General features: G+C 40.0%; 1 protein-coding gene across 1 annotated transcript in view; it reads left to right on the plus strand.

Moving 5' to 3' along the window:
• The first annotated feature begins 769 nt into the window (after positions 1 to 769).
• The window catches only part of LOC120561928 (CUB and sushi domain-containing protein 3-like), a 292,084-nt gene continuing 270,988 nt past the window's right edge, over positions 770 to 21,865 (plus strand). The window contains exons 1-2 of the mRNA XM_039805270.1: positions 770 to 1,293; positions 17,251 to 17,473. Coding sequence (XP_039661204.1) covers positions 1,116 to 1,293; positions 17,251 to 17,473 — 401 coding nt within the window. The 5' untranslated portion in view covers positions 770 to 1,115. The remainder of the gene's footprint in view (positions 1,294 to 17,250; positions 17,474 to 21,865) is intronic.

Genomic DNA, 21,865 nt, shown 5'->3' on the forward strand with positions numbered 1-21,865 from the left:
TTAGTTTAGAATAAAATAGAATCTACAGAAAATGTTAATGAAAAAGGGAACTAAAGCCATACACATTAGAATCAACTGACAAAACTGAATCTGAACGTGTTACAGACCAAATGATGTTCATTCTGTGTGCAACCACGGCCTCTCACTACACGTCTCCCCTTTTCCTCTCCGTTTCAAAGTAAAGGTCGGTGACTCTTCCAAAGCTAGATGGCAGAAGAGCCCCACTGCAGCTGAGCTGCGCTTTGCGCCGTCATCATCCCATCTTTGCATTGCAAATTGCCCAGTCCCATCACTCCCAATAACAGCTCCGCTCGATCTCCAAAATGAAAATCAGAGTTATGGTGGGATTGCCTGTACCAGGCGGATTTCTTTCATCAGGTTTCGGGACGGGGTGCTGCCTGTCTGACTCCCTCCTAGCACCCTCACCCCCACCCTCTCCTCACACACACACACACACACACACACACACACACACACACACACACACACACACACACACACACACACATATAAACCACATGCTGTCTTAAGAGAGTTCTTTTATTTCTCAGAATTGACATTCTTCCCATAAAGACGGGCCTCCTTCCTTGCCACCTCACTGTTCCCACTTCATGATTTGTTAGCTACACATCAACTACGACATACTTAACACAGGACGCTCTCTCTCTCTCTCTCTCTCTCTCTCTCTCTCTCTCTCTCTCTCTCTCTCTCTCTCTCTCACGACACCATCACCCCCACTCCCCGCCACCTTTTCTCTCTCACTCTGCGTGGCTCAATCGCCGATCGATAAAGGCAGCATTCAAATTGTAGGCTAGACTCACCTCCGTCCTCCGCCGGTTTACAGGGATTCAAAAGGAAAGCTGTTAAACAGCACATGCAAGAGCGCACCACCAGAGATGCTCACACTTGATGCCCCTCTCAGCAGAGATGGTTGAGCCCTCGTCCAGGTTGCTGTGGTCCTATCCTAAAATTCAGTCTTGCTCACTTCTCTCTTATCAGCTGACACAGCGCGGCGGGCGGTTCTGCCTGTTTTTCCTCTGAGAAGGGAAAGGGGATCTACTTTAACCCAACATAAAGAAAACACAGGCTATAGGTTACATGTGTTAGTTGTGAACATGAAGGGGATTTACAGAGACGGATACTACGACGGATCTATTGAACTACGGAACGTTTTCAACAGGAGATGCATTAAATGTGGCCGAGGGGACTTTGTTCAAGCCAAAACGATGAGGATTAGGACGGGAATTGTTTTTTGGAATCTCATCTTTTCACTGATGTTCACTTGTGTGAAAGGTACGAGCCACTGCAGCAAGCCTCTGTGTTTTCTGATGCGCTTGGTGTGCTTGTGCCTGTGCCTGTGCCTGTGCGTGCGCGCGCGTGTGTGTTTGTGTGTGTGTGTGTGTGTGTGTGTGTGTGCGTGTGTGTGTGTGCGCCGCGCGCGCGAGAAATCAAAAGCTTTAACCTTACAGACTTGCGCAAAATAGGCTACCACGGTTTACTGGATGGAGTTTTGAGGGACGCATTTTGCCGGTTTGGCGCTCAATGCAGGCTTTGACTGAGCCGCTCAATAGATATTCTTGCGGTAGCCTACGCTCCTTCTAATAGCCTACGTGAGCTGCTTTGCTTAGTAGGCTAACTAGTGAATTGTTGAGGCGTAAGTGCATGCACTGCAGATTTCCTATAGGATGTAAATAGCTTCTTATAATGGCTATTTAGGCTCGAGCCGTCCGCCTTTTCTCTTTTCTGGGTCGAGTAAGTCATAAGTATTTATGTGGGATTTGCGTCAGGCCAATTTCTCACCAGTTTCTCTTCCAGTTACTGGAACCATTTAGGGGGCAGAGGCAATTAGTGGTGTGGAACCTATTTGTCGACTGTGTTTATCGGACTTGCCAGTGCAGGCAGGTGTAAGGTGGGCTTGTTAGTATTCTAGTGGCTCGTTCTCATGCTCTGTCCATTTGAATACTCGATCTAGCTGGTGAGGTAACCGCTGATTCCATTTTATTTCTGATTTGCATCAGCTGCATTTATTCAGACCGATGACAATTTCAGCACTAGTGAAATGTCACTTTTTGGATACAGTTTTAAAACGTCGTTTTATTCCTATTTACATGATGCAACAAGACTCAGACTTTGCACTTAAATGTCTGACCACCTCTGTTTTTCTTCCCTTGTTTGTCTTACTGTTTACCACAGTAATGTGATTTATGCTATTTACATACTACAGCTTCTAAAAATCAGTCAAAGCAATTGTTGCTCATTTACCACTCTGCAATTACCATGTGATCGTCCATTGTCCACTGACACTCAGACAGCATTTAGAAAAAACAATATAAATCGATTTGTTGCTTCTTTGCAATTCCAGTTACATGTCAAATAAAACTGTGAGTGTGTGTGTGTGTGTGTGTGTGTGTGTGTGTGTGTGTGTGTGTGTGTGTGTGTGTGTGTGTGTGTGAGTGTGTGTGTGTGTGTCTGTGTGTGTGTGTGTGCGCGCGCGTGTGTGCTTCTTTCTGCCTGTGTGTATCATATATTTAATGTTACACTGACTGTGGGAAATTCTCGTTTCCAATTAAAATTAAAGCCAAAGTAAAAAGGCAAATCCAATTCCAACCCTCAAAATGTTTTTCTTCTGGATGTGTTTGCGTGCTTTTGTGTGTATTCAGGAACATTCTGTGTGTGAGTGAATGACTGTTTATCTGTTGAATACATGTATGGCGGTGTGAGTACAGGCACTCACAGATATCAATTTACATGGAGATTGTTCACCCTGTGAGTAATTCTCATGTCTGTGTATTGGGGGTGGATGAAATGTGCAGCATGCAGAGTAGCAGCGCCCACCAAGAATGAGCCAAGTCGAGTCGAGCAGAGTCAGCCACAGTGCTGTTTCATCACCACCCACATTGTGGCAATGTCAAACCTTGAGGCCACTGCCAATCCTCCTAGTTCTGTTAGGCTACTTATTAGGGAGCCAGCCAGCCAGGGATTGGGGAGAGAAGGAGGAAATGGGGAGGAGGAGGAGGAGGAGGAGGAGGAGGAGGCCTGGGTCTTCTTTTGGAAAAGAACCGTGGAACAGCTGTTATCCCCTGCTCTGACAGGTGACACAATGTTTGCAGAAGTAAAAAAGATAAAAAGTAGATCTGGCCTGTGACTCACTTCACCTGGAAAGATAATGACGATAAGAAAAGAAAAAAAAGCCTCTATCTAGAAAAGTTTGTACATCATCACTTTGCTAGAGGTGCTTTTTCATATTAGACTATTTTTGAGTCAGGATCCATGTGCGTGGGTGGTGCAAAGTTCTGATTCTCAGTTTACAATGTTATTTTAGTCACCTATCTGATTCTTGGCATCCCACACATATTAAGTGGAATTTGGTGACATTTAGCAACTTAGTTTTGTCCTAATAAAACTGCACAGTGATGTTTGACCAAGAAATAATGTGTTCTCATTGCGGCAGTCCACCAGCAAACAACTAAGGATATCCACTGCAACTGTGTCACCTAATCCTCGGGGAACTTATAAAACTGTGCTTGACACAGACATACATTTAGGAAGCTAAATTTTCAGGGGCTCTTTTAAATAGAGCAAAAGACCTGGGTTCAAAATCCTTTACACTGATAGTGAGCCCTTTACCGTATCTTCTTTTGAGTTGCAGAACAGCTGCATTTCTCTTTCTTTCTCATGACAATCACACTGCATCCATCGATCGGACGATGATCAATAAAATTCACAATGAGAGACTCACAAACCTGAGAGCGCCCCATTCTTATGACACATGCTTGTGTAGTGGATAACATATCGTGAGCGAGCTAGATGTTCTCAAACTATAAGTGAATAAGATCTAGATTGGAGTTATTGCCACAGCTTCCTGGATCTGCCTTTAATATTGTTTTTGGTTATAATATTTCCATTAACTCTTACTTTACATTTGTATCCATATATCTTTTTTAAATTGTACTTTGCAGATCAGAATCTATTCAGTTTCTGTCTTTTGGGACTTCTTTATACAGGACAGTCCTGGTAGTGTCCTCGTAAGGAAAAGCAGCAGGGGACATGATCGTCATGGGAAGGTTGGCGGGACACCACAGGAGAGGACAAACACACAGAGAACACACAGTCTGTTTCCCACACTGACATTAGCTCGTCAAATGACAGCGAACGATTAATGATAGTGAACAGATTGTTAAAAAATTGTCCATCTGTTGTGTCCCACCACTTCTGTTTCTTGTGATTACTCTATTTCTCAAATTCCATTCAAACTTCCATGTTTTGTTAAATGTGGTTGTTGTTTTTTAAACTCTATACCAGGCAGTCAGTAATCAGGTGGGTTCTGCACAGACAGTAATCTGGCCACTGAGCCCTTGATGAAGACTTTCTCTCAATGTGATTATGTAAACAGGCTGGAAAGGCTGCTGGGGCTAATCAGGATTACAATTTGTCTGTGTAATTACACACTATCTACAGGGAATTTGGGGCATTATCCCACTGCCCCTTATGTTCTTGAGAAGTAGAGCAGAAGTATGAGGAAAAAGGTGGACAGTCTCCAAAAGAATCACCTGAGTTCAACTGGAGCTGGAAGGAACACTATACAATTTTCCAGGATACAGAAACTTGGAACAGCAACAATTTTACTTCCTGGATTCCTAATGCCTTTTTAGTGCTGACATCTCACTGGATAGCCCTAGTGGTGTACCAAAGTAATACTCAGTCTACCCTCTGGCCTTTCGCCCACGGCTTTAGACCTGCACCAGGCTCTTAGATGTTGCTGACAGGCCCCTGCGACAGTTGGATATAGCTTGCTGGTTCTGATTAAGTCAGTTCTTCTCAGGTATCAGTTTTAATATAAGCAGTACTCTTCAGGGAGAGAGATTGGCAATATCTTGTCTTCAGGAAGAAAAATAGCTCACCGTTTGTTGGGATTAAATGTAATAGGCTGAGCAGCGGCTGCTTTCAGAGTAAAGGCTACAGATTCAAGGTGGACTGGTTTCTGCACCTTAGGTGCAGATTTCAGAGGGGATTAAACTCTACTAACTGAAGGCATGTTCGCAGATGACAATGTATGCATTTATTTAGCGTCGTCCATGGTTAAAAAATACAGAACCTGTCAAGTAAGAATTTTGTGTTTGGGATGTATTTATGCAATAGCTGTGTTTACTAACAGTCATTAGGAGGGCATTTAAATGCAGCAAAGCATTTATTTTAAATGAGTTGTAACTAATAAACCAGTAGCTACATCGCTGCATATACAATCTCATTATGTATTTCCTATGTGTTCCTGAAGCACAATAATATCCATACCTTTGGATATTGTTTCCTATTAATCTAGTTAAAAATTGTATTCACAGTGTACTAGGCTATATTTCCAGTTGTATTCACTCCATAACCTGTGATCAACTTAACTTCATGAATCTCCCTTCGTGGTGACCACTGCTGCTCTTGTTTGTTTCTGTGGCTGGATTTTTTATATGTGAGCGGAGAGTAGGTGGAGGAGAAGCATGCTCAGAAAAACAAAGTGGGGTGATGTGAAGGTAATTGAGGAGGTAGGCTGCTTGGTGGAGGTTGCTGTGAGTCCACAGCATATTTCACAGCAATTAAAATAATAGGTGTGGATAGCGTAACAGAAACCTGTTTAGACTCTCAATTACACCACTTTGCTATCAATGTTGAGGTGGCAGCACTACATATTGCATAGTCCATCTTGTTAGAAAATACACCTAGACAGGTAGACCATGTAATCTTAGTTGCCTGTGAGATGCTCTCAGATCAGCAGCTTTGGAAATCATTGATTTCTTCATACATTTTCCATCGTGTTAATTTAACAGTTGATCTAATGTTTTCTCATATTTTTATGTAAGGAATGAAGTAACAGAAATGTGATCTGTCATGCAGTGTGTTTTCAACATGTGAAAAGACTTGCTCAGGCTTGTGCTGTGCATACTGAAGAAAAAAAATCATTGACATAACTGGTTTTAGGGTTCCATGCTGTGTACACTGGTCTTTGGGCCTGGCCTGTGGAGCTGCATTTATTAAAGCACTTATTCGTCAATCTTTGTCCATTTTCAGTTTAAAAGCCATTCTAATTTTGGTCACAGGAGCATTATCAAGGACACACAGTGCCACCGAAATGAAGAAGCTGAACCTAGGCTCAGCCAATATCATCAAACTGCAGTGGCAGCAGTTTAAGACCTGCGGTTACAGTCCAACCTGTGGAATCTAAAAGCTATGACAGTAGCAGTAATAGCTTCTTTGTTGTGCCACCTACTAACAGGCAATGAGTTACAACTGCAGTCTCTTTTTTATTTTCCTTTTTATGCCTGCTCTGTGCAAAAAAATTTAAAATAAATAAATTGTAAAAAAATTATTTATAACAGAAGTATATTTTCTACAGAATTCTAGGACGAGTACAGTTCATACTGCTTGGAGTGCCCTTGTGTGTCCTCATGTTTTGTACATTATATATATAAAAAAAGCAAGAGGATGATGCAGAGGCCAAAAGAAAATTAGCAATGTAGGTTGACTAAAACTCGAGTTAGAGCTGCAATGATTAGTCGATTAATTGATTGGTCGATCAACGGAAAGTTAAGCAGCAGCTATTTTGAATTTTGATAATCGAATAAACATTTAAGCCATTTTCAAGTAAAAATCACAAACATTTGCGGGTTTCAGTTTCTCAACGTGAATATTCAAAGCTTTTTTTTTGCCATGGATGATAGTAAACTGAATATCTTTTCGTTTTGGACTGTTGATTGAATAAAACAGGACTTTTGAAGAAATCATCTTGGGCTGCGGGAAATTATAGCAGGCATTTTTCACAATTATTTGACATTTTGTAGACAAATGATTAATTGAGAAAATAATTGGTGGATTAATTGATAATGAAAACAATCGTTAGCTGCAGCCCTAACTTGAGTCTTACTACTGCTAATAATAATACAAATTTACATATCTGTTTTTATATAATTGTTTGTATGAGTTATTTTGAGCACTTTAGCTGACCTTTCTGATGGCCAAGTGCCTGACAGAAGCCCCAATGTTAAGACCAGGTTATAGATGTTTAGAGAGGAAATATGAAATTAATTTACAAAACCTTTGAGTGTTTTAAGCCACAAACTGAATTGTATTTCTATTTGAGTATTAAATATATGCTGCAGGTTAGTGTGTGACAAAGCATGTTCAATTCTTATCAATTAATTTATGTGATCTAACAGGTCGCACAAATATTTGATGGGAAACTCCCAAAACACAAATGCCAAGAAAAACAATCTCTCAAAAATCTGTAACACTCATTGCCTCCAGGTGGTGCAAAATAGCTGAATGCCTTCTTTGTCTGTGAGACATCTGTGTTAACATCTGCAGGTAAACTCCTGCCACCGTTACTTTTCTTTCTTAAAGGTGGAGCAGGTCAGCACGTATAGAATTGCTCTAACAATTTTCTGGAGAATCTGCAGCCAGCTGAATGTTAATGAGACGCTTTGTAAGTTTTTGATTGAGTTTCAAGCGAGTTCCAAGAGGTGCGTTGCATCTAAAAAAACATGTCCTCACTATGTGAACAGGCTGTTAAGTGGAAGAAGATGTTTACATGGAAATTGAAAAACAGCTGAGTATTTTTTCAGCCTCTGTGTTTGTCTTTAGATAGAAAAAGACAGTGTTGATGTTATTGTTTGTTTGGAAGATTGGAGGCTAGAGAGACAGGCGTCCTATTAGATGTGTTGTTGGCTCACAGTTTTGTGTTGTACAGCAGCTCTCACAGTGGTGGCCTGGCATCAGGTGCAATATGGCTCAGTAGCACTTTGTGAAGGTATTGGTGTCTAGCCATAAAATACTGTATCTGCTGGGAAGTGGCTAAAGCACCAGCAGCATGCAGACGCTGGGAAACAGTTATTACACTTGGCTATTCACACACACAACTTCTGTTATTTCCTTGTGCAATGGGGTGCGTTTGGTGTGTGTATTTATGCACGTGCTGGCTGGGTTTCAGCGTGGCATTGTATTTGATTTTAGTATTTCTCACCTCAGTGGTTGGCAATTTAATACCACCAAATGGAATATTTCAGAGCCATTTTCCAAATTGCAGTGACACACTCATGAGGTAATAGTCATTCGCTAGAAAGCCTCGTTTCTGTTTCTGTTGTATGGAGCCCATTTCCCTTTCATCGAGCATGCAGACAAGCGTAGTGCGGGGCTGCGATTATGCACATTCTATCAGTATGAATTGTGAAAGTGCAGCACAGCCATGCAGAAAAAAAATCCTTCTCTTTGGGGACATCAATTTCAGATTTCTGTCTACTAAGGTTGCTGTCTAGGTCCTTGCAGTCAACATTGTTGTATTCCTGGTTGTGCTGATGAAAAATTATTTTCTCTTCCCCCGATAGTTAATGTTTGTGGCTCGGAGTACAGCTTGTTGTAGATCTAAGAGAAAAGTGCTTGGATTTCTAAAAGCAAAATTACTTCTAAATATAGCTCGTAAGTGCTGCAGCAGCTCTGATTTGTTGGGGCAGACCCTGAAGATTCATGATCTGTAGGGATGACAGCAGACAACCAGCAAAAGTTTTTTTCTACCTTGCACATTTCCTCTGATTAATGGTTATGTTCAATGTTCAACACAATCTATAATTTTAATTTCCTCTTCTTTTTCTGGATTTTATGAAATCAATACTGAAGGGAGTGTCTATGTATAACACTAGCTACTGTTTCTCTGTGGAAGTGCGGATACTTTGCAGTGAATGAAGCCTGCCAGGATGTTTGTTGACCTTTGTTTTGCTTGGTAAGGGCTCTATCTTTCCAGTCGGTGTTCTGTAACCAGGCGTCACTGATGAATATCTCTATATTGGCTGACTCACCCTTAAGGTCAGGTGCAAATCAATGCAGGTTTTTTTGTACTTTAACTTTGATTGCTCGGCTTGGTGCTGTTGCCTTTCTCCCCTCTGTTTGTGATAGGTCATCATAATGAATAATGATGAAATGCCATCCGGAAGAAGAGGTGTCCTTGACTAAGAATACACTACAGTCAATTGTGAGGAAATGAAGTATCAAGCAGGGAGAAAGAAAATAATACATGCCAAAAATAAATCAAGGAGAGGAGCTTGAAAGTGCATAGCTCAGTAGGCTTGTGGATATTGGGCTTAGGATTTGTTTGAAGAAAGATACTGTGATGTATGAAGGGTGAAGGCAAAACACTTTTCATGCATAGATCGACTGGTGGTCCAAGTGGTGTTCAAAACAATGCTTGTTTATTTTTTAATCTCTAAAATGTTGCATTTCAGTATTGTTTTGTTATTCATGTAGTCGCGTATTGATTGAAATTGCTGTGAATATGTATGCACAGCATGAGAATTTGCATTTAAGTCATACAGTTAATTTCTTTTTCAAATTTATGATAGTTGATATGCTGACCCTTGCGTCCTTATACAGTCCCTATTAATTAAACATACAGAATATGTATGCTCCTTTTTATTCCTCTTTCTCATATTCAGTATATTTCAGCAACTATATCTATATGAATTAGAAAATAAGGTATGTTTATCAACCCACACACACGGTTCTTGTCAGAGATTCTAGCAAGTCACTTATTGCAAGTTTAGTTAAGAAGACCTTTTGGGGAGGCTCAGCACAAGTCGCTAGGTTTATTAGCAACTTGCATTAGCAGGCTCTGGTTAAAAAGTCTTAAAGAATCTTAAATTAATCTTACACACAGTAGTGATAATACATAATAACTTGAATTATACCTCTGTGAAGTAGGAAAGCACTCAGTGAAATGTTCAGCTTTTAAAAATAAATGTAATTGCCCTTGAAACATAAAAATGTCATGAGTGTGTCAGAGCTCAGAGACTGAAGGAACAAGCACCTGGTATCATTACAAAGTGATATATCCAGGTGTGTCTGACACGGCAGTAGTTCAGGTGGTAGAGACTGTTGTCCATTAGTCATATGGTGGCTCAATCTCGAGCTCTTCCTGTCCACTTGTTGAAGTGTCCTTAAGCAAAACAACCAACCCCAAATTGTTCCAGATGGGTGTGTTAAAAAATGCATGTCGCTTAGGTCAAAAGTATCTGCCAAATGGCCCAATGTAACGTAATGATACAGTTTGACGATGTAACATCCTTTCTTCTGACACTGTAGACTTTGTGTTGTCCATTTATAGTGTCCGATAGACCTTGCCAAATGTCTTTACAACGAGCCCCGCAGCTGAGGTCCTTTTGCTGTTTTGTTTGACCCCACATCACATAATGTTAAAGTGCTCATATTATGCTCATTTTCAGATTCATAATTGTATTTAGAGGTTGTACCAGAATATGTATATTTATATGGTTTAATTTTTAGAAAACACCATATTTTTGTTGTACTGCACATTGCTGCAGCTCCTCTTTTCACCCTGTGTGTTGAGCTCTCTGTTTTAGCTACAGAGTGAGGCATCTCACTTCTGTACTATCTTTGTTGGGAGTCGCACATGCGCAGTAAGTAGTGCTAGCTAGTCAGTTGCAGAGTACGAGGGAGTGCCATGCTAGCAGCTAGGCGAGCATTATAACGTGTGTTACAAAGTGACCACGTTTGTCTCTGAAGTAAAGGCTGGACTACAATAGAGCTGTTTGGAGCAGTTTGTGAACAGTGTTTTCTGTTGGAGATGGTAAGTGCATTTGGGATGGACTTTGGGCTTTTTCACTTTGTAAACCTATAACGTGCACAAAAGATATATAACACAATAAAGGAAAGGGGAAATGCCAAAAAGCATAATATGAGCACTTTAAGACATGTTTCTTAGGAAGACCCCAAGAACAAACTGTCTTTGATATAAAATGCATCAGTAGTGTTGCTTTCCAGATGGTCACTATCAGTACTCAAAGTGGTTACGTTACGCAGTGCTGGCACTTCTACATTTTACTCTTAAGCATACCTGCACTTTTTCTTGCATACCACTACTTCTCGCATGTAGCCAGGACTCTACCACTGCCAGAGAAAGCATCAGTGTCAGAGAGATTGACCCTAACGTTACACTACCCAGGGGGCACTACGTGACTTCCCTCAGTCTGGAAAAGCTGTCTGATGCCTGCAGCCTGACCGTAACAGATTTTTCACTGCTGAAAACCTAGAAACTAAAAAGAAGTGTGTCAAGTTTGTAAGTCGTTATGTTAGCCTGGCTTCAGAAAGGTACTAAAAGAACACATGTGCCAGAGCCAGACACGTCAACAGAGGTCCAAGTCCAACCAGAAACATCAGGTACGATTCATGAGCTTCAAACTAACGTTAATATTGATATGCGCGGAACAGCTAGCGTTAATGAGGAGTCTGCAGCTACCAGCCTTAACATATCCTTAGTCAATGACACCGATGTCAACAATAACGTGAGTAACAAAACACATGGATGGCCTGACTGTTGGTCAAGGGACCAAATTATGTATTTTTGCTAAGATAACAAACTGGGCTGCAAAACATGTAGCAGCATCCCGTCACTTTGATGGCCAGACAGAGAGGGAACTGAAGCGATCAAGAGAATGACACACACACACACACACACACACACGCATGCACACACACACACACGCACACACACACACACACACACACACACACGATTTGTTTAAATAAATACATACATTTATGTTGTTAATAAATAACAATAAATTGTTGTTGTACCAGCAATATCTCCAAGTTTTGTTTTTCACTGTAGAAATCTCAAATGTCATAATGATTTGCCAATGCAAGAGGGTACCAGTACTCTTTTGTTTTACACTTCAAGTCACTATTCACAGGTAACTGATCAACTGTCCAAATAATCTTTAGTTCAATACCTAAATGCCACTTTGAGAAAAAATATGCTCCATTGTTGCTCTATTAATTCATTTAGTTTACCAGTTTACACCAACTGATGCCAAAGGGGGGCACTACCACATTTCTTTTATTGCCTGTACAATGAATGCCATTAATCAGGGCACAAAAAACGTTCATTTCAATATTACTCCGATTGCTCTAAGCCACAGGGTTTTGTTAGATTAGATCGTTATTGTCTCTTTGGAAACATTGTTTTGGACAGCTGCCACATAAACCAGGGACAATAGACAGTCGATGAAAGACAAATACAGCACAATAGACAGCAGATAAATCCAATACAGTTTAAGGAGAATATAGTAAATGGCACACAATAAATTTGCCAAACTAAGTGCTGCAGTCTTCCATCAGAATTCAACAGTTTCACTGCCGGGGGAAGAAAACAGTTTGTCTAGCAGTTAAACCTGCCCTGCGAGATCCTGAAGCAATTACCTGAAGGGAGCAGGTCAAACTGTGAATGTTTATTTTCCAAGCCTGTTTAATCATGGTCTGTTCAAAAATAGTCAATTGGGATGGGCAATCTTTCAAACCCATCAGCAATCATCCATTACCCAACGCTCTGTTTGTCACTCGTAATAATGTGGATGGCAGTAAAGGACTCCTCCTCCCCTCTCCTTGCTGCACATAATCATTTCTCTTTATGGCCCAAATACAAATCTGCATTATTGGTGGAGCACAACATATTGACTGTTTACATTTTTAGGGGGCACCTATCCCTTCATTTTCTTTCATGCTAACATAAACCTTAAATAACCCATTTAGCCTGCAACAAATTATATTATAAATACCCTCTATGATGCATAATGCATTTTGTTTTCAAAATCAATCTTATTACTCTTCCACACGTTGTACAGCACTGTGGTTCATTACCTGGTTCATTCTGCTCAAAATCTCTTTATTCTCTGGGCAAAGAAAAGAGAATCACATTCAGTAGTCTTGTTTCACTCTTTGCATTAGTGAGAAGCTCAGCAAGGCCAACAACAACATATAAATACGCATGCATCCACGCACAAACACGCACTCATTCAATTCAGACTGACAAAGAGACAAACACCTTCAGAAATCTCATCAGTGTGGGAGACAAACTGCCATTTTGCTCAGCAAGCATAACAATCAGTTTTAGGCATCAAAAGTGTGTGTGAAAATGTGGTATTTGTGTGTAGGTATATCCAAAAAAGGCCAGGGGTAAATGTAACTATTTGAGGAACAGCTGGGGCCATTCTAGAGCTGTCTGTCAGCCAGACTGGCTGCCTGCTGAGGCTCGTATTTTTTCCAGACTTGTGCGTTATGATACTGATTCATATTTCTGAACCGCATTTTCCCCACTGTGCAATCGCAGCATGTTGTTAATTTGGTTTCTCATCACAATTTATGGTCGGTGTTGCAGCATGGCGCTAACATGGGGTCGTAGAAAACCCTGGGGAGTGCGTTTTACAATTGAAGTGATGATAGAGGTCGGAACAGGCAACTAAGTGGTGACAGTGGAATTCAAAGAAGACATACTGTAGGTGTAAGTGGTAAATGGATTTAATGCTTGTCCTCTCTCCTGTACAAGGAAACGTGTTGTTCCTTTGAAGTAACAAGATGAATGTTTACAACAATGTTCTTTTTATAGATACAGCTATTATGGAGATGACAGTGCTTAACATATTACAAGCTCTTATGATTCACAGCATTGAAAAGATGGATTCTAATTCATAATGTATAGCTTAAAAAAAGGAAAAACAGAGGGGGCAATAGATGTGTGTGTGTGTGTGTGTGTGTGTGTGTGTGTGTGTGTGTGTGTGTGTGTGTGTGTGTGTGTGTGTGTGTGTGAGAGTGTGTGTGGGGAGGAGGGGGGTGGCAATTGGCTCAAATGGCAGTAAATGAAAAAGTTGAGTGAGATGAAGAGAGGGTAAGAAAGGAAGAGGTGAGAGAAGTGCAGTGATGCTGAAGGATGAAAGGAATACATGTATCTGACAAGGAGAAAGAGGGAGAGAGGCGGAAAGAGGGAAATAGATATCTCGGCAGTGAGCATCTGTTCTGTCATCTTCAGGGCATCAGAACAATCAGCAACACAAACATTGCTAAGCAGTTCAGTTAGTCATCTAATGCTTGACAAACAACGAAATATTTCAGGGACTAATAGAGCTCTATGGGTGCTGTCCTTGATGTAGTTCTAAGTTCTGAGTGATACAAGAGAGCCTCAAATAAAAGCAGTAATACGTGATTTTTCCATCTAAAAGTGTGTGGCTCTAATTGCTACTGGGCATCTCTCTGTGCTCTTATCTTCAACCAGGATTGCTTTAGGTATGTGTTATCCTATGGTTAGCTGCAGTTGTGATTGAAAATTGTGATATAATCTAACCACAACTCAAGTCTAGTTCATCATTATGTAGCAATGATTAAAACTCATTGTCTCTGGTTTCATACATTTTTTTACTTAGCTGTTTTGACAGTCTCACTCTTACAAATCAAATTGTTAGAAGTTATAATTCTATTGTAACATTTAAAGGGGTATTTCAGCAATTTAGTATCGCCATTTCCCAAAAAATTAGGGGATCAAAATCAAAGCACCAGAGAGGAAAAAGATCTCCTGAATTTTAGTGCTAGTATGGGTCAAGTTTCAATACACTGGATCCTACATTTCCCACAATGCTTCTGAATAGTATCTTTAATTAGAGCCTCCCTGCCTCCTAAATGCCCACTTCTTTCAAACCCCACACCTCCAATTAGTAACTTCCTGTTATAAAGCTTCATGCCCACACGAGATAACCCTTATGAAAGCTCCCTCCAGAGACATTATACAACTGTTTCCAGCTGAGTGGTACTCCTCGTAAAAAGGTAACTGAATACATCTTTGTTGCTGCCGCCGTTACGGTTGGATATTTACAATTGCATCATCCCATGGCCAGGTAAAATTTTTTATGTAATAAAGGACAATGTATTCATAATTATGTTCATAAATACAGAAGGGGTGACTTTCCGAGATAAACAATAGACTGAAACTTACATCAGTATTCAAATAGTGTGTTGTTATGCATTTCTGCCCTCATAATGATCTGATCTTTCTGCTTTTTCTAAAATGTAACTAGAGCAGCAACTGCAGGTGGGCTCACTTTCAGTAATCGACATGTCTCTCTCAAACTTCTTCTTCAAGGCCATTTTAAATAGACAGTATGGGAGTGCATTATTCTGTCTTCAAGTGCTCTTCATTAGCTGTAACTTACTATTTTACATACACCCAGTCAAACTGCTTCATTCAAAAACCCAAGCAAAATGTAGCTGCTAGGAAAATATGTAGGTGGCTCTTTTGGTGGCAGCTTTGTAAAAATAAAGGCAATGTGGATCCGACATCTAACAGTTAGGCTCTATTTCAGTTCATTATCTTCAAGAATGTGTGACAACTTAAAGTAACTGACAAGAGAAACATGCAACAAATCTCTATGTACAGACCACCAAGCAATAACAAATATCACAGTAGCTTTTAGTCAAACATGCTGCCACATTGCAATTTCTCAACCACACTTTTACAGTCATACTGACAACTTTTTTTGATCAGTGACGAGGGCTGTCCTGCTAAATGCGATTTCCCTGAGAGTACTTGAAAGCAGCAATAATGCACCGTGTCACAGGTTGGATTATGTTGACCCTGTAGGCGGTGCATCAATGCTGCACATTTGCCATGATTACCCTGTTAGCTCAATGGTGGCTTGAAAATTTGCAATTTAGACATGCAACACACCATGGTGGGTTTCCCCTACTGCATTTAGAGCAGCAGCTCATCACCAGGCACACCATCATAAACCTATATGGGCATGATATATACTGTATCCATAGCTGAATCAATAAGAAGGTCAGGTCACTTGATCACTGGATACAGGAGGAGTGAATTGGTCTCAGGGGCAGGTCAGTTATCTACACAATAGGTGGAGATATACTGTACTGTCACAGACTCTGGGTCAGTGCCTCTGTGAGGATAATATCCTGAAGCCTTAGGTATTGCAAGATGTAAAGATTGTGGAAAAATGTTCCAGAGAATTATCATATTTGTGATAACAGAGTTGATTTTTGTGAAATATAAACAGCTGCAAGGCTTTTATCCAAAAATAATGACACCGCTTGACAAGAGGGAAATGAATTGTCAGTTTGTCTCATATTTTAACCATTTTGTTTGCTCACATCTATATATTAGAAGCCATACATCCAGGTATGAATGTGGAACTGTGTGAATGTGATCAGGGCGTTCCTGCAAAAGAGAGGCTGCCTTTCAGTGAACCTCCCCTGAATAAATAAAGGTTAAATAAAATAAAAAATAAAAAATAAAAAAAATACATATTATCAGGAAAAAATACTACTGTTTTTCCAGCTCAGCTCCATAGCCAAGTGATTCGATTTTTCACATAGAGCAGTGCGTGTGTATGGCCAACACTATGCAACGCATCCTTTACTTACTGAGTGTGAAAAGCTAATTACACTAGGAGTAAATTGTGTGTGTGTGCGTGTGTGGGGGAGTAAACCATGCATCTTAATTAAGTTTGCATTTCATTAGACAACGTGCAACATAGCCTCAAATAAAATGACACTTTTTTGCAGTGTGTGGGACCTGCTCATACATTGTTTGTGTAAGTGTGGGAGTACACTGGATGTGGAAATGAAGAATAGGTGTGATTGTGTGAGAAAAGGGATACTGTGATGTCTGTGCATGAGTGAGACAGATTATGTTTGTGTATGTGTTTGAGTTTGCTCATTTACATTAACACCACAAAGGTTAGCCAAGCAATCAGGTTATTGTAGTTTCAGAATGATAGTATAATGCTTAACCTAATATGTCAAGGGTATTGATTTTCAGCAAGCCAGTGCAGTAAGGTACAAATATATGTTATGTGGGCTGTGAAACAGAGTGTAAAGGGCCTGTGGCACTAAATTGGAAGACCTTGCTTGTTGCTTGTCTCTGGGGTCTTTCTGACCCACTGGAAAGAAGTGGGCAGTAATGATACACCACTAGCTTTTTGTTCAATACAGCATTGAAAAACATCACAGTAGTCCTCAATTATGCATTTCTCGTCCATAATGACAGCAGTAGTTGTTGCAACCTCGGCTCTTATTCAGCTGGTTGCCAGATTTCCCTCACAGCTTCTGCCAGCTTAGAACAATGTAAATTTCACAAACAATTTGTTCTCAGTTGATGAAAAATTGCACCTGGACTTTACAAGGTGCACACAGTTGTTACAATAAAAATGATACTTGGAATAGCATCTGTACGGGCTTATTTAAATGTTTTTATTTATTGTTGCTTGGATGTATGCACCAGGCAAAATGAAGTAGATTTTCCAGAAGGATCTCTACAAATTACTCCTTTTCTTCTATGTGTTTGAGCATTTTAAGTTTTTTTTTTTTTATCTCCTAATGCACACTGTTTGTTTGATAATGAATGTTTTCCTTTCTTTCCAGGTTTCATTCATACTTGCGGAGGCACTTTAAAAGGGAGGAACGGTACAATAGAAAGCCCCGGGTTTCCATATGGATATCCAAATGGAGCGAACTGTACCTGGGTGATTGTTGCCGAGGAGGGAAGCAGAATTCATATAGTTTTTCAATCTTTCGCTGTGGAGGAGGAATATGACTTTTTATCTTTGTATGACGGGCATCCACATCCGGCTAACTTCAGGACGAGGTAAGGAAGCAGCCCTGAGGCAATGCATTTTGAAGGCTGTGTTTGAAGGCTGGCAGACAGGGATGGGAAGTAAGAGGGAGGGAAGTCTTCAATGGTCACTTCTAAAGGAAGGTTTCATCTCTAATGTACACATCACAAAGTTTATTCTTGTGTGGATTGGGCTCTGTCCATTCTTTTCTGACATGGTTTTGTACAGACTTTAAATGCTCTCACAAAACTGTAGAATATTCTGATTTGGATTTTACATGTAAAAAGCTCATTTTGACTAAAATGTAACATTAATTAATACATGTGCAATATTTGATACTAATTCTGGACAGTGCATAGGCTATGTATTATTTTTCAGCAGTAAAAGGAAAAAAAAGTACTGTACTGTACAAAAAAAGTCAAAACTATTTATTTCATGAAGCTTTAAATAGTAATGTATTTGGATTCCATAGCAAAGAAACCCATCAACCTGAAAGCTCTAAGAAGAATGTGCAGCATTTATTTCTGAATGAGCTAGCTGTGTTGATTTCAGTGATGCATGGATCAGCCAGCCACTAGCCTTTATTCATATGCTTCACTGGAGGAGACAGAGGTAGAGAAAAACATGAAAAACAAACACAAAGATTTTTCTTGTTTACTTTAGTCACCGAACAGACAAACAATTGTTTACTCCGTGTGGTTCCCGCATTCTCACCAAAGCCTCACATTCAAGTGGTGTGGGAAGTCTCTTTTGTGTTTCCTTTTATATTACTCGATCTCCTCAGTATCTGTCTCTAACAGAATTATTTGGCTCTCACTGTGTTTGATTCTACGGGACGCTATATTCACACTATGCAGATGCGTACTGTTAGATAATTGAATTGAATAAACAAAAATTGATACTCGTGGTGAGATGGCAATCCATAAGTTTTGCAGTTGGAGGCTCATTGTCCTTAACTCACATGTAAGATATTATCAGGGATGGGCATAAGATGCTGTTCCAAAAAGGCAGTGAAGGCTAAGGTTTTAGATCCAGACACCATTCTTGAAGGTTTTTGTGGGATGTACAATACTCAAGGATTTTGATTAATAGGCTACATAATGCTGATACCTTTTATTAAACATACTTAAATGCCCAACATGAGCTCAATCAAACCCTGAAACCTTGCAAATTGGTTTAACCATGCAGGCTGTAAGCCAATCATCATTGATTTGCCAAGTAAAAAAAAAGCCTTTGATATATAAATATTTTGTTGTTACGCCATTAAATAAAAAGCCATTATGTCTGATTCAGAAAAAATCTGACTTGCAGCATTCTTGAGATGATCTATCTTCCTTGCTTTACCAAATGCAACTTGTTTTACAGAATCATTTTGTTTGGATTTTTAAAGAAAGCATTGACATTTTCTTATCAAACCTAATTGCTCAAAACAAACCTACTCTTTAAAGATACGTGTGCTGTGTACTATGAGAATATTATTTCTCGGCTGAGCTAATACACACATCAGCATTTAAACCTGTCACATCTTAGTGTCTGATTAGCCACTTTCACTATTCACAAGCGTGCTCCATCAGAGGCGAGTTTGGGGTCCAGCATTTCTCTGTAAAACACTCATAAAGACTGCCTCAACTTCAGTAGAAGTGGGCTGAGGTCACATGATAATACAATGGAGGATGTTTAGCGAAGAGTGGCAATGAAGGGGAATACTTCAAGAGCTGAATCATTGTTGATACTTTAGCAGCTGAATCACTTTAGATGCTTAAAAGATTATGTTGCATAATGATGTTTTCAATGTCAGGTGTACAGTATAAAAGGTTTTTCACCATGCTGGTTGACTCTGCATCACTTAATGATCTCAGATATATTACTCTTTCTGCAAACATGGGTAAAAAAAACAACCTCAAAATATAATGCCTTAGGTCTGTGAGCAATTTCTGACATTACTATGACATTCAAATTGTTCTCCCCAGAAGCATTTGAAAGTATTGACAGTTTTAGTTTTTTCTATATACTAGTGAAATCATTGTTGCACAAGTACCTTAAATTGTGCCAAAACAAAATAATTAGCATCCCAAACCTGTGTGTTATAAACAGATGGGATTTTAATGCCAGTAATTTGAGTTTGATGGCAGTAAAATGGCACAACATCAACGAGTTATGTGATCACACATGCTGTTGACATTGCCTCGTATGCTAAATTACAGTTATTGGCTGTGAAGAATAACTGATATTGTCACAGTGCCAGCATTTTTACTTTAGTAGCCTAACAATAATAGCTTTATAATTCAGTGACAGTGAAACCTTGAAATATTGATAAATCAGCTCATCGATCCTTAATCTGTGAAAAAGTATTTATACAGTATGTGTTTCTCAATCACGATTAGTATAAGCCTTAAAACGGAAATAGTTGTTTAAGGAGAGCCAACCCTTCCATTAAGAAGACATTACACCGTAAAGTCCATTCAAGAATACATTCCACATTTCCAATTGTTACTGAAGGCAGCATAACACCCTACACTCCATCAAACACGTAAACGCAATTAGACACCTGTGAAAAAGAAGATGGGTGCAGAGGAAGCTTCGGTTTGGGCTGTGCTAATAACTTTAGTAAGTGAATTGTTTCATGATTTTTCCCCCACTTTGTTTTGTTGTCTTCTTTTACATAATTAGATAATTTGCTCAGACTAACATAGGCTACTTAGGTAGCTAAAGTTTGCCAGGTCTAGCTAGCTCCTCAACGGCTTTGCACAATGAACGTTAATTGTAAAAAGCTGAGCGCCAAAGTCTTCGTATTAATGTTGGACACAACTGTTGATATTATTGACTATTATTGACTAGGAGCATGACTATCGCTGCGTCTGCAAACTTCAGATAATTTATAGCTAATTGTTATTTTGAATTATGGCTAACTGTCATGACGTAGTGGGGTAGCTACCTAGCTAAATTGACCAGAGCCATAATTATTGTTACGAGTGCAGTGCCCGTTGAAAATGTGCCTGTTGGGAACGACCGATTGCTTGGCCTGTGTAATTGCTCCTTGTAGAATTCTTCAAAACCAAATTGTACCCCAAAATTATTTACAGAAAGGACCCCAAACCAAAATGCAACTCAACTGTATAGCCTATTGACTTACAGTGTAGGCTACGTATACATCAGAGGAAGACTTGTACTACTGTATTTACTTTACTGTATTTTGAGATTACATTCTGAATCTGTAGCGTTCGAACGCTACAGATTCAGAATGTAATCGCAAAATATCACAATGACAATGTGGAGTAATCAGACATTAGCATGGACTCATGGCAGTGCGCTACCCACCCGGCCCGTTATGAGAGCTCATCAGCACATATTTGCGTTCATCAACAACCAGAACTAACGGTTCGAGAGATATGCGCATAACAGACAGACGGACAGAGAGACAGACGTTCCTGCAATTTATAGCTAGATTAGTTGCACCTGTGCTTTTCCTGATGTGACACATTAAGATACCTCCTGTGAAAAGTTATGTTGTTGTTAAGACATGTCACAGTGGAGATGTATTTATAATGATTATAATTGCACTTGATTGCTTTGCGAGAACAAACAAAACAATTACATTTAAAATTGTAGCCTATTGTTATTTGTATGTGTATGGGGTTGCTTAATGACATTAACACCTTACAATATAGTACAATTTAAAACAACAAACACTAAAATTGCAGGTCTATTTTATTTGGGTTTCATGAAATTGCAAAGGCATTAAAGATATTGTGTCTAGGCCCTGAATTTGTTGCCCCTTTTATACAACAGGTTGGTCATACTGCACTGTCAGTATTTGAGTACAAGTGTGTTATCTTAATAGCCTGGGAAAACCCTGACGAACTTCTGGCAAATTTGAGATTTGCTCTGCAAGTCAGTCTGGCCAAGAGCCCATTCAAGCCCATAGATACGCGGGTTCTAGGGACACCTAATCTGTACACCCGCCTTTACTCTGAAGCTAGCCAAGCTCCTCTGCCTACATGCAGTTTTTTGTCAGGTCGACGGTCCAGTGAGTGAGTCAGAGATAGCAGCACGAAAGGACGAGTATGGCGAGTGGTGGCGACCCACAAGAGTTAGAGGACCCGCCGGCCTCTTTAAAAGTGGTTGCACACCAACCAGACGGCCGACCCTCGGCAGAAAAGCCAGTCGAAATGATCAGTCTCCGAGACGAGACGTAATACATCTCTATAACAGCAGATTGGATGAACGTGTCGCATGGGTTTGTTTTCTCCGGAAATTCCAAGCCAGATTGTCATGGCGGCCGTTCAGAATCTCATATTGTACTAAAAGAAATAGGCCATGCAGTTGCTGAATCCGTCTTCATTTCAGCTCAACAACTGTCAGTTTAAAAGATTTTCGTCAGATTTTGAGAGACTAGTCCCCTCATTCCGCTTGCCATGGGTGAG

Source organism: Perca fluviatilis, chromosome 7 (assembly GCF_010015445.1).
Source record: "Perca fluviatilis chromosome 7, GENO_Pfluv_1.0, whole genome shotgun sequence".
Classification (NCBI taxonomy): domain Eukaryota; kingdom Metazoa; phylum Chordata; class Actinopteri; order Perciformes; family Percidae; genus Perca; species Perca fluviatilis.